Consider the following 16609-nt stretch of genomic DNA (forward strand, 5'->3'; position numbering starts at 1 on the left):
GTATTCTGTCTTTCCCTGAAAGTCAGCTGGAATAGGCTCCAGCACCCCACGACCCCAATGTCTCGATATTCCCTCATTGAAATATTCCTAATAATTCAATGGTATAATGATAATTCAATGGTAATGCGCTTAAAGAACCCCCACAAATAAATGAAAAGTGGGTACTTTTTAAGAAGGAACATTTGCACTTTGTGTTTTAAAAATGAAATGAAATGTAAAGAACTGAAAAGTGTGTGCATGATTGAATGCTGCATCCCAGTTAACAGCGCTGCTGTTTCTGTTGTGCCTGCCTTAGCAGTACAACAGTCATGCAGGCACAGAACAACGCTCCTACTGATGTAACTCTGTAAGATGCTGTGATAATCGTCATTTTTCCAGGAGGATAACCAATATATGTATGCCGAGAAGTACGTATATCTATCTATCTCCATGTGCTGCTTCACCATTGGCCAAATGAAATAGCAATTGCTTCTAAAACCACAACTGCCGACTGAGCATACGGTGGTCAAAATTCTGAACGATGACTCGCATCTCAAAACTCAATGAACACTGTATTATTTGGGACGTTCCCAGTTTGAAGTTGCGCTTGGGAACACGGCAGTCAATGTTTTGGACGTACTTTGTGAAGTGTGGCGTTTGGTTTTGAGGGCAGTGATCAGTGACAAAGTGCAAATCAGTGACGATAGAACAAGTTTCAGAATTTTAGTTTCTTGCGTATTGGATATGATAGCTAGAAAATGAGTTAGGTTCTGACTGCGCATCTGAACAAAGCAAAAAACCCGGCCGGCCTTTTGGTTTCCTTCATCGCGTTGTCTTTGCACATTGTGCTGTGTGTTTTTCCTCTTTGTTTTTTGATGATGAGCAACTCCAAACCCGTTTTGAGAGGGTTCAACTCGTTTTTCGGGGACTTCTGGGATCGTCAGACCTCCTAACATAGTCCGTTCAGCCATTGACGTGGCTAGCAGCTTTGCGCTCCTGTCGGTGCTTGGCGCTTTTGCCCTTTAAATGTGCAGATGCCAGATGGAAGTGAAGCTGGCCAAACATCCCACCCTGGACATTGGAGCGGAGCAATTGATAGCCGCGGCGGAAACCATCTGATATTTGTTTGTTTGTTAAGCTGTTTGTTGTCACCAGGAGCAACAAGAGCCTAAGCCTTTCATTGACTACAAGCAGTAGTTCAAGCGTAGACCTCTGAATTCAGCTTAGCACGAGAAGCTGAAGCAGCAGGGTGACATGCGTTCGTAGCACATTTGTGTGAGCTACGTCAACGGCGGTGCGTGACACTCTCTCACCGCAGCTGCTTTTCCACAATTGATTTCATCAATCCATGTTTCCAGTCCATATAAAATCACATGTCTGTCCCAAAACGTTTGGATGGGTGTGGATGTGAATCACCAATGACCCTAACCCTTGACCCTCACAGTGATATGTGAAAGAGAAAGAAGCATTTCCGATGTTTTGAGGCTTGTCCGTTTGCTATCTGCTCCTGCCATACAGCTGACCAAACAGGGCATTTGGGGCTTCTTCTTCTTCTGCTTTTTATTTACACTCGCCTTCAGAGCAGGTTGTTTTGGGTCAGACGCGCTCATGTCTTCAAAGTGCTTACCAGCGGTGGGTGGGGATGTTTGACTGGGACATTTGCTGTGTGTGTGTGCGCGCGTGCGTTTGTGTATACAGAGTTGTGCTACAGATCAAATGCCAACAAAAGCAACGGTGGAAATTTCAAGTGGCAACATTTCAACTCCTTTCACAGTGTGATGTTTGTGTCGGCATACAGTGCTACGTTTCATTCATGTGCGCTGAAGGCCTTTTTCAGGCAGAAGCTCAGCAGTGCTGTTCGGACTGCGATGCTGGAGTGGGGTGGCTTCTTGGGTAACATCCTCAGAGCCCATCCACTCCTTTCAGAGCTCCTCGTCAAGCGGGGCTTATCCCATGATGTGGAAACGTGGCTTTCACAGTGGTTACGAGGTGAAGGCAAATGCGCTGCACGGTGCCACGTCATTCACAGCAAAAGAACGGAAATGCTGTGTGTTATCGCTACGTCCTTAACCAGTTAGAGCATCAAAAGTTTTGATCAGGCCGAAGCCTAAACTCAACATTGGCCCTCCGTTCCCTATTCGGATTCCCCTTTTAACACGGCCTTTCTTGCCGAGAGAGCAAACCCGCGGAACGGCGGACACGTCCACCTTCCGCATTGACGCAAATTGTTGCGCACGTGCGTTTTCTCGGCATTCCCAGCAGAGCGTGCTCGTAATGAGAATCCTTCAAAAGACGTGAGCAAAGAAGCAAAGCTCGAGATGTCGTCGGCAACGCCAGAAGTTCTTTGTCTGTCGCAGCGGCCTCACCGGCCAGTCCGAAGCTGATTACCTCGTCTGGGTCTGGCTCTCCCACCCCCTCCAAAGCCTCCCTCCCTCCCTCATTAGATTTCAGTCCACGGCAATCTTTTGATTGGCAATTGTTGGTCAACGGCATTCTTCAACACTCGACGGTGTCAGCCTATCAGCCTCCAGCTTTGGCCTCTTAGCGCTCTGTGTCTTTGCCATGGCTTTTGGACCCGCGCGCCAGACCCTGACAGGTCTGGGATGGCAAAACACCAGCGCTTGCTTTTAAGGTCGTCCAAAAAATGCAGGTATGCCGCAAAGACTCCTTTGAGGTGTGTTTGCATTTGGCACGGTCCAGCCCAAGCCCCGCCCATCTGTGAAAGCATGTGTATCCTGTATGCTTACTGGATCAGACAAGTTCAAAGGGGAAGCAGTTTCCGGAGGCTGAAGAACCCTTAATTGCTTGTTTTCTTACAATGTTTTTCTGGTTCTGATGTAAAATATCAAACCAACAGTGTCAGGAAAACTTGACCGTGCTCTTGATCTGCGTGTAACCATACCAAAGAGATGCGACGGCCCGCGTGTCGTTTTTTAATTGCTTGGAGAAAAGGAAAAAACAAAAAAACCACCCTCTCAGCAGTATTCACGGGGCTACTGCGACACGGTGTATTGCACATGGCATGTGAGCAAGCAGCGCAATTCTAGTTGCGACTTGTGCACTGAACTGTCGCTGAAGGGATTGTTGCTAACAAGCCCAGAGCCCTGAGCCGTCCGTCGCTTCAATATGGTAAATTACTCCCGAGGTATTTGTCACCTGAGGAGGATGATTAAAGGAATTAGGGTTCCGACTTGAGTCTTAAGCGTGTGAACGCTTTAGCCAGGCAGAATCAATTCAGAGGCCACAAATGACAAAGAAGCCGTAGTCTACGCTTCCATCTGTCATGGGAAAACATCTAATTAAAAAGTCGATTTGCCCCGTGCCATTTTAGGCGAAACTGAACAGACGATTGTTTTTAAAAGCAGATTTTAACTTTGTTTTTAATTTGCTTTGGGGCGCTTTGTAAAGCCCCCCCCCCCCTTTTTTTTTTTTAACATGGAAAATGTACTACGTAGCTTTGTTGAAATAGCCTCCCCTCTGGGAAATTGAATCGAGTCGCCGATGTCAACCGTTTGTTTGCCCTTGCTTGAGCCGTTAGCTGAAGAAGAGTTATGAGAGCAGATCAGTTTGCTGACGGCCATATGGCATCCGTTCATGTGGAGCTTTTCACCTGCTATCTCAAGACAACCCATTGAATTTGGAGACGCCGCAGAAACCTCATCCAATCGTCCGTTGATTGGCGAGGCTTTTAATCAGACGCTTTCACCCTGCCAAAGCGCCGGATCGATTACATCTGATCTGCTCACTCTATTGCTGCTGAATTCCCGCCAAAGCTGAACGGTAGCCGTCAGACCAAAGTTTGGAGGGTGCCGTGACTGACTCTCGAACCTCACCGCAGTTCCGTTCCACGCATTCTAAAGATTCAGCGGCAGTTCCGACAAAAAAGGGAGCAGGCGGGTAGTACGTCGTATATTTGTGACACAGTCGGACCATCCTCGACCGCTGCGGTGGCTTTAAGAGCCAAAAGGCTTTCTGCATATCACTTACTCCATCCAACGAGTCGCCCGGGACAGACAGCGAGGTCGGGCTGGATTACTGAGAGTCCCCCGCATATTCATTTCATATCAGAGAGATAATACGCTAACACCAAGGAAAATGAGAGCACGGTGAGCTCACTATGGGCATGTAGCGGAATTATATTTACGCCTTCATTGCCTTGTAGCGGCGGCTTGGCAGGCAGTCAGTCAGTCAGTCAGTCAGTCAGTCAGTCAGTCAGTCAGGACTTGGTTACAAAGATATGGCAATGTGTCACAGCATATTGATCTGAATAACCCAGAGTTGACATAATGGCATGGCCAAGATGCGCTTTCCAACTTTTAGAATGAGATGAGCTAATGAGTCGGAGTGGAAGAGCCAGGGTTCACTCGTCCGGTTCTTAGATGGGAACAAATGGAGCCTCGTCAAGTCATTAAGAGAGACACCCCTTGGGCCTCGCGAGGATATGCCAGCCAGGCAAATGGAAGCGAGGGGGCAGAAAGGGAAAGAGGGATTGAGAATGCAACCCTATTGTGTTTCATGGAGGGATTTGGTCGCTGAGGCGCTGCTCTTGCGGTCTGTCCTAAGGCCATACTTTAGGCTCTGGTTGCAACACCTGCCTTCCAGCCAGCCCCCCCTTTCGTTATCATATCAGGCTACCGCATGACGAGGCTCTCCGAGTGCTTACGTGCTCGGGCAGGGAAACAAGTGGGAAAAGACTGTTTGAATAGACCCACCCGGCTCATTGTGAGCACTTGAAATGATGTCATGGCTGTGTTTCTGATGACGCGAAGCAGGTGACGCTGGCAGGACGGGACGGGACGGGACTGGACGGGACAGGGTGGCGGCCTCGTTTTCAGCTGATGTAATAGTCTGATTGAGCTGTTTATTGGATCACGGTTAGGTCATTGCCTTCATGTGGTCGTTGCCAATGATGCTATAACGGGCAACGTCTGGCTTGTTTCAAAGCATGATTACGCTTTGCCTCTTTGTAAAAGACACGCAAGGCTTGTTTTGGTCCAATGGCAAATTGCACTTAACGACGACCACAACAACAACACATGAAGATATTTATATACGTATTTAGCGGGGAATGTAAATGTAGCAGGAAATGTAGTTGGTCTACTTTCTCACCCACCCTCCCACGGTGTGTCTCCCAGCAGAGTTATGGGCTGTTTATCTGCGTGCATACTCGGGCCACGATACAAACACGCACATACTCCACTCCTTACAATCATATGAGGTATACATAAATGTGTGGGACCACGTCGGATTTGGACTTGTGCTCCTGGAGGTTTATTATTAGCCGTGGCAAGTATCAGCGGCTCTTTTTCAAACCTATTATTATTGCATTATAGCGTCGACTGGAAACTCTAGCCTTGCCAATGGAACCAAGTTTTAGAGACAATGCAAGTGCCACTTTTTTCTCTAGGCTTGCGCCAATCTGTGGATGTCTTGTCGATTGTGCCCTATCGGGAGCCCATAACCCCAAGATCTTCTGCCTTTCTCTCCTAGATGTGGATCTCTTGGTCTGCAAGCACCAGGGTCCTTCTTGCTGCACCCGCAAGATGGAGGAAAGCTACCAGTTGGCAGTGAAGCGGGAAACCCTCCACAACATTTACTTGTACAGTTACGAGCTGAAGCACCTGATCGCTGGCCATTCGGATGCCTTCCAGGGTAAGTACAAAGACGACAAATCAGATGTGCGTGTGTGTGTGTGTGTGTGTGTTCCTGGATGCATTTAAATGGACTTGATTTTGAAGTCCATGTTTGCTTTATCCAGCACATTCTGTTCTTGCTTCTGCTGCTTGATTGACATTCTACCAAAAGGCTCAGCTGACCACAATGCTAAAGCGGCGGCATCTAAATTGGAACATTTCCTCACCAAAAGCTCTCCCACATTGTCTGAGAGATGCATGCAATGTTTTCTGTTTCTGCATCTTATTATAGTTAGGGCATTGTCGGAAGCTTGCAATTACTCCAAGACAATAAGCTGTGTAGGCATAGGCCATGTTTTACCCCGTAATGAATGAGCGGACGCCACTGCTCTTACTCTCAAATATGACAAAAACAGAAAGGAATTTGTCAGAAGTAACATTGCTGTCATGGAAATGAAAGCGTCTCATTTGGTTGGGATTACGATGCGGTCAAACTTGTTCTCTCAGAGGTCACACGCACACACACACAGTGCTGCTGCAGTTGGGCCTCTCCTCAGTTCCGAGCAGAAAAGTCTTTCTGGTATTTGCCCCTTTTCATCATCATTAATGAAGATGGAGTAGCTCCGCTAGTAGCTAAGATGGAAAAATAACAATGGGATATTAGCAGATACAGTGGGGCGGTGGTATACATATGAAAACGATGACATCACAGGCGGTCGGTCCACTCGGAAAGCCTTCGAAGGACAGTCGGTCTCTGTGCTGTCTGTGTGTTTGCTTCGAGTGGAACGTAGCACACCAATGAACAATCGTATGGTTGAACAATTTTTAGGGTCTCCTTCCGTCTGGCCGTGTCAACTTCTATATCATAAGGACAGAGCAGTTTCTACAAAGTCCTTTGCAAAAAGGACACGTTTGTTGTCAAAATGCTCGTAAAGCTAAGCTCCATTCTTATGTCGTTGCTCTTAAAAAGGGGACTTTGCAATGTTAAAACTGCTAGCAAGCTAGTCACTTCTTAATTAGTGTAGCCATAACTATGTCGCACTTTTTTTACAATTGTGTATTCCTGGGAAGATATCCTCCAGGCTTAAATGCAGTCAGTCGCTTTAAGCAAAAGTTCATTTGAAAGTAAATACGTATACTGATCAAGTACATCGTTGCTCATTTAGTCACAACTCATCTTTTATGCATATTGTGTTTCAGTTCATTTGAAAGGAAATATACTCATCAAGTACATAATCGCTCATTTAGTCACAACTCTATGCATGCATATTGTGTTGCCATGATATTTCCCATTGGCAAAGTTTTGTTTTGTGTTGTGGTTTTTTTAACCACAGTTTGAATACAATGCAATGTCGATTGCTCTCATGCTCACTGAAGTGTATTGACGAAAGTGGCCGTCCGTTAGATGAAAAATGTTGCGCATGTCAGCGTGGGTATGTTTGTATTGGCCTAGCCTTGTTTGGACACTGCCAAAGGCCCTACTGTGCTTTGTCACGAGTGGGAGTCGTCATGTCATGACTCTACAAACACATACCGCATTTCTAAATGCTAAGGGACATTCTTCCCATTCAGATAGCATAGGAAAGAAAGTTTCATGTTTCTCAACCATACACAAAACCAAGAATCCTGATATCAGCTCACCACAAAAGCTTCCCGGGTGGTTCCATCTCTTTATGTTACACCCCCCCTTTAAAATCCACTATAACAATAACCACATGCTTTTTTATCCTTTTCAACTATCTTGAAGCGCACACATAGATACATACGCCCAGGCTAGCGCCTCTGGTCTCCTCTCAGACCCTTCCTGTCAACAAACACGCCTTCCTAATCCGCTTTTCAGGAGAAGAAATAAGTTGACGGTCGTGTTGTGATGGAGGGAGGGAGGAAGGGAGGAAGGGAGGAAGGGAGGAAGGGAGGAAGGGAGGAAGGGAGGAAGGGAGGAAGGGAGGAAGGAAGGGAAGGAAGGGAAGGAAGGGAAGGAAGGGAAGGAAGGGAAGGAAGGGAAGGAAGGGAAGGAAGGGAAGGAAGGGAAGGAAGGGAAGGAAGGGAGGGAAGGGAGGGAAGGGAGGGAAGGGAAGGGAGGGAAGGGAGGAAGGAAGGCACTTCAAAATGGAAGGGCCATAGATGTCGTCCAAAATTTGGACAAGTAATAGGCGGTGTATAAAAAGAGAATGCTGCATGCATTATTTTGGCTTTTTCAAAATGTATTCTGAAGAAGGAGATGATTGTCATGCAGTGGTGGTCATACGAGGTTCAAGCATAGTATTAGCCAAGTTGTCCTCACAGCAGTTGAGAGATGCTTTTAAAGAAATGAATTCTGCTGGCTTTGATTGATAGCTCTCCTTTATCAATGAAAGTGTGTCCCGTTTAAAACTATAGGTGCCCTTCAGTGACGAGACCAAAAGCGACAGAGGGGAGAGCCAGTGTGTGTGTGTGTGTGTGTGTGTGTGCGAGTGTATGAGAGAGAGAGAGAGAGAGACTATGGCAAGGACGGCGCATTTTCTCACTCAGGCGACATAATTAGCTGATCCTTATCTCATCAGCCAGACCAGGAACTCTCCAGGCTGTGTGTCCTGGGAGACATTGCTGGCAAGAGTGCAAGAGACAAAAAGTTAGTGAAGCAGGGACTCCAGTCACAGGGGATATTTTTGGAGTTTTGCTTAATAAGAGACCTAATGGAGAGGTCGCTAGTTGGCTCTTGAAAAGGTTGAAGCTCCTTGAATACTCTCCCATTAGTTGCTGGGGTGACATTTTGATGAAATACCAAAAGTCCCTTTTACAACCTTCTGGGATACTACACTGAGTCAGTCGTCTTTTTTTGATTTGATCATCCTGTCCCGCTATCATTTCCCAGCCTCTCTGGCGCTCTCTCGCTTTCTGTCAATGTCCGCTTGTATTTTTCTTTGCAGATGTTTTGACCGGCAGAGGTATTGCCCTAGAGGCCGGCCGACGCTTGGTCACAGGAGGACAGCGCGCCGCACCATGAGCTCATGCTCAAATTAGGGAGGATATCCGGAATCCATCCTTACACGTCTCATTGAATCACTCAGGGCGGGGAGGAAAAGCGCTTATGGACCTAATAGAGGAACAAATACATTGCGTAGCTCAGGGTGAATGTGCTCGTGTCCCAGTCGTGTTTGTGTTGTAGCTACGCCTCCGTGGTCCCCTGAGAAGACATGACGCATCACAACAGGATGACTTTGCAGGGTTCCGGCCTGCTGCTGCTGCTGCTGCTGCGGCGGCGGCGGCGGCTGCGAGAAAAGCGGTAGAGGAAGGAAAAAGTAGAGGAGGTGAAGCGAGCGGGCTTAAAAGACTTGTGGAGTCATACAGTCACACCGTCGCCAACTGTTGCTAATGACCTCGTGGGCTTTTCATACGCCTCTATCACCTACTAAAAACGTGTGAGAAGCCCTTGGAAAATCAGGACAAAGTGGGAGGAGGGAGAAAAATTGGCCTATTAGAGCCGGCATGGTAAATTGGACCTTTATCGCGTATGGCTTTTGGAACTAAACCGACATGCACAATATGGTACACACAATACAAATACCGGCATATATTCTTTATCCTCTCTGATAGATGACGAATATTACTGGAGCTTACTGAGTCACCTGCAGTAGTCAATTTGCGTGCCTCCAGTGGCCAATCTTGCACAAGTTGCGCATGAGCGCTATTTGCAAGGCCTTGCGCTCCCTTTTGAGCGCCGTCTGCACGGCTTCTTAAGGAGATGGGGCGCCACGCCAACAGCTTTCTTCTTTAGCTTGCACGCTGAAAGAGACCGGCGTTATCCACCAAGCATGCACGCAACACAATGAAGCCGTCAAAGCATAAATCTTCAGCCATCTTCCTCTCCACAAATATCTCATGGTTTTTATTGTCTCTTTCATCCTTCTTCAGCTCCTCGCTTGGTTGGCGTCATTGGACTTTCGAATGCCTCCATTAACGAGACGTCTGCGACTCGCTGCAGACATCTCGAAAATCAAGTCAAACTGGAAGGAAAATGGGCAACATCATCTTTTCTTTCTGGGAACATTTCATGGTTCTTTATCTTGCCACAGCACACCCATGCGCTGTAAACGAGAGCTGCGACAGTCTGACAGTTAGCCCATCAAGACCACAAGTGCAAAGTCCAGGATGTTTATTGGTTTTCGATTGGGGTCACTTCTCCCTCCCTGACCAGATCTCTGCTTGTCCGGCTTTTGAGATGTCTCCATTCTGCTGAATGGACCAGATTGGATTGGTTTTCTTCTCCCCTCTGTGTACCGTCCGACACAGATGGAGGAGGCTCATTTGTTCAGCTCTGAGATATGCAGTAGTTGCATGTGCGTGTGTAGGACTACATAATCATTCCCTTCTGCTCGGAATGCTCCGACAGCAACTTGACTGGTTTGTGAAAGAAGCCAAAAACTTGTGAGAACTGATGTTGGACTTGAACCAATTGGTCGGAGAATCCATGGAGTTGTGGCAAGCGGAAGGGAATGAGGAGCTCGACTGGTGCTGTCTTTTCAGCAGTCCCAAAGTTGGCTGCTTTCCATCCATCACTTGGTCACTTGCTCACCCAGTCAACAGCCAGCCATTCAAGTCCACTGACTTTGCATTTTACAGGTCAGACTCTTCTGCTCCCACACTGTTTTCCTCCTCTCTCGCTCGCCCACCCAGCCTCTGTGGCTCCTTGCAAACCATGAAGGAGTCCGTCCGTCCGTCCGTCCATCCGTCCGTCCCCATGGTGGCCTTTATACACTCATCCTCCAGTCATTCCTCTATTATGGTCCAAAGGAGGGAGTCAAATTCATGTGAGAAATGCAGACGGGTGGGGAAAACATCTGGATTTGTCGCTTTCGATAAGGTCTCGGTTATTTTTTTTTTCGCTTTGACTAATCAAAGATCACCAACTGATTCCCGAACGCTGCACCGCTGCTGCTCATTGCTCCTCGCTCCCCCAGGGGATGGATCAAAATCACACGGGGATGGGTTCAATGCAGAAGACAAATTTCACCACACCCAGATGTGTGTGTGTGTGTGTGATCATCATTGGGACTTTAACTTTAAAAAAAGGCTTCGAATATTGCAATAAATAGAGGCCAGTTAATCCAATTGTATATATTTGCCTTTAAAGATTTTTTGGTAGTGGCCAGCGTAGCCATAATGGAGCCCTTTGTGACCGGGCTTCTCGACAAAGTTGAAAAATGAAAACGGGAGCCACACCTGCTTAGATGGTTTGAACATTCTTCATGATCCCCTTTCATCTCCGAGTCCTTTCCCACTGGTCTGCCAGTGGAAATATTTCCCCCACTTTGTATCTGGAGGCAAATTTCGCCTTAACAACCCGTCTGTTTATCACAACACGTGCATTGATGGTTGTCTTCTGCTGCTGTCGGGAGAAAATGCCGCCCATCGATTGGATTCGTGCTGCAATGACTCACTTGTAAGATGATAAACCGCTGGCAGCTGTTTGGATTTTGCATGGAATCTAACGTCGTAAATCACTTGCTTGGATGGATAGTTTGTCTTGTTCTGCACCTCTGACTCATGAAATCGTGCAGCAAGTTATCGTGGCGGTGGATTACAATCTTTCAAAAATGTCGGTGTGACATCTAAAGGTGGTTAAGCTAGTTGCGTCTGACTGAAGACGGACGGCTTCTTCGGGTTACTCCTCATGGGCATGTGCACGATGGTCGAATGCATTCTCATCAAGTGTCAGCTGCTCTCAGCTCCATAAAATCACATTTTCATTTGAAAGAATTACGTTTTGCAGCGTTTTGTTCCTTCATTTCTATTGTCTCGGGATTCAAGTCTTTTGTGTCCTTGCTTTATGCCCTAACGCTCCCGGCGCCTGAGAGAGAGAGAGAGAGGCGACTGATGACCTTTCTTTGCTTTATGTCCTAAAGCTCCTGACGCCAAAGAGAGACCACTGACGACCTTTGAGTTTGGTTGCTACTAAAGCTTTGCAAGGCTATTTAAGAGTGACGTCACTTTGACTGTTCACATTGAGGACAACTGTCTAGCGGGATAATGGAAAAATCTTCTTTTGCTTCATTGTTATTCATTTGCTACACTATTGGATCTTGTTTGTCTATCTATGCCAGTGAAAGGTTGGACAACCGCAACTTTTATATTATACATTGAGACGAATCTCGAAAGAGGCTAAGTGACAACAGGGCTTCCAGATTGCTCAGTGTGTGTTTTCATTCCATCGCATTGGTCACCGTGCGCGACACGTGCCGCACCTGATCGTTGTATCGGCAACGTCATTGTGATTTATACGGCAATAAAGTTGAGCCAAACCAGGGGTCACAGTCGACCCCTGGCCTTTCTAATGCTTGACCAGGGGTGCTGTCGGTCAGTCTGTCAACAGTCTGCCCCCATGCTGGCCTTGGCGGTATGAGGAATTTGAATATGCCCCGGGCCGGGCTCCCTCCTCAGCCCCACCGGGCCGGGCTCCCTCCTCAGCCCCACCGGGCCGGGCTCCCTCCTCAGCCCCACCGGGCCGGGCTCCCTCCTCAGCCCCACCGGGCCGGGCCCCCTCCTCAGCCCCACCGGGCCGGGCCCCTTCCTCAGCCCCACCGGGCCGGGACCCCTCCTCAGCCCCACCGGGCCGGGCTCCCTCCTCAGCCCCACCGTCTCCTCAGCCAGCGTCCTTCTCGTCTGCTCCTTGACCGGCCTTCGATGACGTTTCCGCTGTCTGGCCCGTGCAGATAGCAATGATGCTCCCTCAGATGCGCCCTCCCCCATTGCATTACAGCAGTGTACCCTGAATAGGCCCTGGCATTTGTGGAATTGTTTATCTTTGGTGGGTTGAAATTTTCATTGCAATAATACTGACGGGGAGAGATTCTCACAACTTTGGGTCATCTTTCACTTACGCTTCCTGTCTTGATAAAAAGTGAATCGACATTTGCCATTGAATTGGTCCCTTTTCAAGGGAAGCCACGTTTGTCAGCGCGGCACCTCTCACCGGTTACACAAACGCGGCCGACATATCTGACGTCGGACGAATGAGTCACCCTCCTGCTTTCAGACCGTAAACGTTGTGCTTGGCTGCGCAAGATTCAACAGACTGATTCTTTATCTTATTAATAGTTTATTAGCATTAAAGGCTTTGCCGGCTCTCGGTCGAAACCTAAGCCGTGAGGTGCCGGGTGAGAGATGTTTCTCCGTCCTGTGTTTTTTGCTCATTACAACGGGCCCATGTAATCCACGCACATGTCACTATGCCGCGTATGTGCGTGGTGGGTGACCTGTCTGAAAGTAAATGCTTTTTCCTGAGAAGATGCGTGGCAATGACCAATTGCGGCTGCTTGCCAAGGTGGCAATGACGCGAAGCAGCAGCAGCATTAATGGGTGTCTCCTACCTCCTTATGGCATTGCCGCGCACGTGTAATCCTATCCACGCACATCACAGATTTGATTTAAAAATACAGAAGCACGTGCTGAAAACCTGCGCCGGTTGTTACATTGGGGCCTTGTGAAAAACTCATTCGGGCTGCTCCATGTTCATGCCACAATGTGAAGGGACGGAATTATCATCACGTTGCAATGCTAAGACTGAATTCCTTCAATTCCTCCATTTGGAGTTTGTTAGCCCGATATTTTCAATCCAACAAGCAGACTGGTACCCTTGCTTCTGCTCTTTTTTTCCTTCTGTTACGACACTATTCCGGTGGTCTGGCTCCCTCATGGCACCACGCTGTCTCTCACAGGTCAGTCTTGGTTTTACGACAGACATCTGCTTTGAGCAAAGGCTCGCGGTTTTCGCTGGAGATAGCGTTATTTATACAACAGTTTTCTGAGCGAGCACATCATTTTGCACCTTTACTGATGCTATATACTATATAGTACGACAGCGGATCTAAAAGTGACATTTGGCTACACTCGACCTCACGCGAATGGGAACCATTATCATCAACAGCGGGCCCGTGGTTAGCAAACATTACTACAGGTTGTCGGACAGAAGCAGATTTTTGGCCGACAGGATAGCACAGCTAACGAGGGAGGGCGCGCTTGTCACTTGACATTTACGGATGACATTAACCAAATGACCTTGTCATGTAATGCGACTCGACATGAAGTCATCTAATCAACCGGTTTGCTCTTGGAAAGTGTCAGAGGAAAGCAAGGTTCATTTGTCGATGCTTTGGCAAGTCGGCATCTCCGCGCTCCACGGCTAACGTCATCGCTATTTGTGTTGCCAGAGCCAAATAACTGACCCTATAGCAAAGAAGTCATCATTTGTTGTGACTTGTAATGAATAGATGGCACTTTTTAGAAATGCCAAAGAACTCTTGTATAAAGCAATATCAGCTATAATTCGCTTTGGTCATTTTGCGAGTACACAACATGGGGACAGCATTTTTCCGGTGGGTGTGTTACTTTTTAAAAATGAGTCGAGATGTGTGTACCCTGCTTTAAGTGGCGTCCGTGTACACTTCATATTGAACCGTCATCTGCACTTTACGAAATGTCTTTTTAAGCAGCATCAAGGGATTCATAACTGTGCTTGTTTTGTTCTGTGTTGCTTCTTTTAACTTGTTCCCAACACTTGTTTTATTTTGTTTTTCTTTTGTTTTGTTTTCATTTCCATTCTCCTCCGGAGAATTGATTTGTTGATTCTGAGTAGGCTCGTGTCGTGTCTGTTTTTTTGTTTTGTTTTGAAGTTGAAGGTTAACATCTCGCATAAGTCTCCAATGAGCTAGCTATTAAGTGCTAGTTGCCAACTGCCATATGCTTGTCACTTGTGATCAAAAGGTCAAATGTTATACAAGTGTGTAATGTTTTCAATGTCTACATTAGTGGTAAAAGTCATCCAAAAAGAAAAACAATAATCTCATTTAGGGTAACTTCTATTCGCCCTTAAAAAGATTGTACTTGGAAAGAAACTGCAGTTTCAGGTTCCAACTTTTGCAATACAAAACTTGCTAACATGTGATGCCACTTCTATCCATGGAAACACTTTGATTTAAAACAGATACCAAGACCAAGAGCCGCCTTGCTCGCGCTTCGCAAATATGAATGATCACATTCATTAGTTACAGATTTCTATTCGTTTTCAACCAAAGGGCATTTTCTTCTCACAAAACACAAATCCTTTCCACATCTCAAGCTGAATTTTACCTCTAGTTACTGTTCATTTGTTATCTCCCAACTCTATGCTTGGATTCTTTTCTACGCACGTGTCATCTCTGAAAGTCAATACGGAAACTTGCACGCTGCATGACTGACAGGATTCATTTAGGTGAACTGAATTCCGATGGCGGAGACTGTGAAATAGTCTATTCGCTTCAGGGAATGCTATTCTTTACGCAGTATAATCAGGCTGTGCGAGCCCTGCCTGGTTGCCTGGTTGCCTGGTGCCCTGGTTGCCTGGCTGCCTGGCTGCCTGGCTGCCTGGCTGGCTGCCTGGCTGGCTGCCTGGCTGGCTGCCTGGCTGGCTGCCTGCCTGCCTGGCTGCCTGCCTGCCTGCCTGCTTGCCTGCCTGCCTGCGTGGCTGCCTGCGTGGCTGCCTGCGTGGCTGCCTGGCTGCCTGCCTGCCTGTGTGGCTGCCTGGCTGCCTGCCTGCCTGCGTGGCTGCCTGGCTGCCTGCCTGCCTGCGTGGCTGCCTGGCTGCCTGCCTGCCTGCGTGGCTGCCTGGCTGCCTGCCTGCCTGCGTGGCTGCCTGCCTTCGTCAGTGCAGGCTAGGCTGTCTGGTGCCGCATGTCTGCGCTGGGTTTTGGCAAGCGCACTGAAGCCGTGGCTCCCTCACCCTCTAACAATACTTCTCAGTTCCACTCACACATGCTTACATTCATCTTTCACAATACTGAAATGCCTCAGAAGAGCACTGTGTTGCAAAGCGAGGTAACACTATACTTCTGGCTTTTGCCAATTTTACTTTTTACTTTGATATTGTAGAGAGAGCCTCTCCTTAATGATAGTTTAGCGCTGGGTGCCATGCAGAATGTGAAGGGAAGTGGCCTTTTTATGATGAAAACGTACGAGTTGTCACCGAGTCGCCCCGCTGAACGTTTTCCAAAGCCATCCATTTTTTGGGATCCTTCCTGGAAAGTACGAAGCTCCGGAGCGGGTATTCTTTGGCCCTCTTTCAAAACACTGAGAGCAGCTTCCTAATGGGAGAATGTGACACAGTAATGATGCTCAGCCCCTGCAGTGTGTGAGGTGAGCTCAAAAGTGCATTCAGGCTCTGTGGTGGAGAGTTGAGTCTTCCAAGCTGCCTTTCTTGAAAGCTTTCTTGTGTTTTGTTCTCACTCAGAGTGCAGAGCAACCCACAGCAATTGTTTGATTTATCACAGTTGAGGCGGCGGTGGCGGCGCTGAGTCAGCATGAGCGTGGGAGAGCGTTTGATAAAGAACAGAGAAAAGCTGAAAATGATTTATCAAGAGATTCGGTGTTTCCTTTCACCCCGGATTGTATTCACAAAGGTGGACGTTTGTCAGGTCCGTATTCAGAGGACGTTGGAAGAAACGCAAGCGGCAAGATAGAGAAGTGCGCCGACCCCAGGGGCCGAATGAATCCAGATGGCTTTTCAAAATGTCTTATCCCTTGCCGTCTGCAGTATTCAAACTCCCTGTCGAAATAGGAGTTATTTTTTGGAGTCTGTACATTTTGGGGACTGTCATTGCCGATATTGGAATCGGTCTTTCATCGACAAAGTCAACGCTGACGGCTAGCAATTAGCGCAGACCGTCACAACTTTCACCGTGCGCTGGCTAACAAAGCTCCCCTGCCCTGGATAAGTCGTCCTCAATTGAAAAGTGAGGCGACCATTTATTTGCAACTTTGAGAGACTGACGGGGCTGCATGACTGCACTCCTGCCTGAGCAGATTTCAAGATTCAGTGCCATGCCCGCGAACATATCGCCACTACTGCTCTGGCATCTTCCTTGTACTCGTGCCCTTTTGATCTCTGGCTATTAACGTCTTGGTGGACAGAATAACCACTCCCTCATGCTTCATATAAAATGTTACAACAGGCCTCTGCGTAACAATAACGTATATCAAATTGC

General features: G+C 47.6%; 1 protein-coding gene across 6 annotated transcripts in view; it reads left to right on the forward strand.

Moving 5' to 3' along the window:
- LOC133165804 (glypican-5-like) overlaps positions 1 to 16609 on the forward strand; it is a 60488-nt gene that overhangs the window by 941 nt on the left and 42938 nt on the right. For 5 of the 6 annotated variants that reach the window (XM_061295695.1, XM_061295697.1, XM_061295699.1 and 2 more), the window contains one exon: positions 5470 to 5631. In XM_061295695.1, the coding sequence (XP_061151679.1) occupies positions 5470 to 5631 (162 nt within the window). Of the gene's footprint in view, positions 1 to 5469; positions 5632 to 12376; positions 13310 to 16609 lie in introns of those variants that run through there. The other variant, XM_061295700.1, reaches the window with a different exon arrangement.

Source organism: Syngnathus typhle, linkage group LG13 (assembly GCF_033458585.1).
Source record: "Syngnathus typhle isolate RoL2023-S1 ecotype Sweden linkage group LG13, RoL_Styp_1.0, whole genome shotgun sequence".
Classification (NCBI taxonomy): Eukaryota; Metazoa; Chordata; class Actinopteri; order Syngnathiformes; family Syngnathidae; genus Syngnathus; species Syngnathus typhle.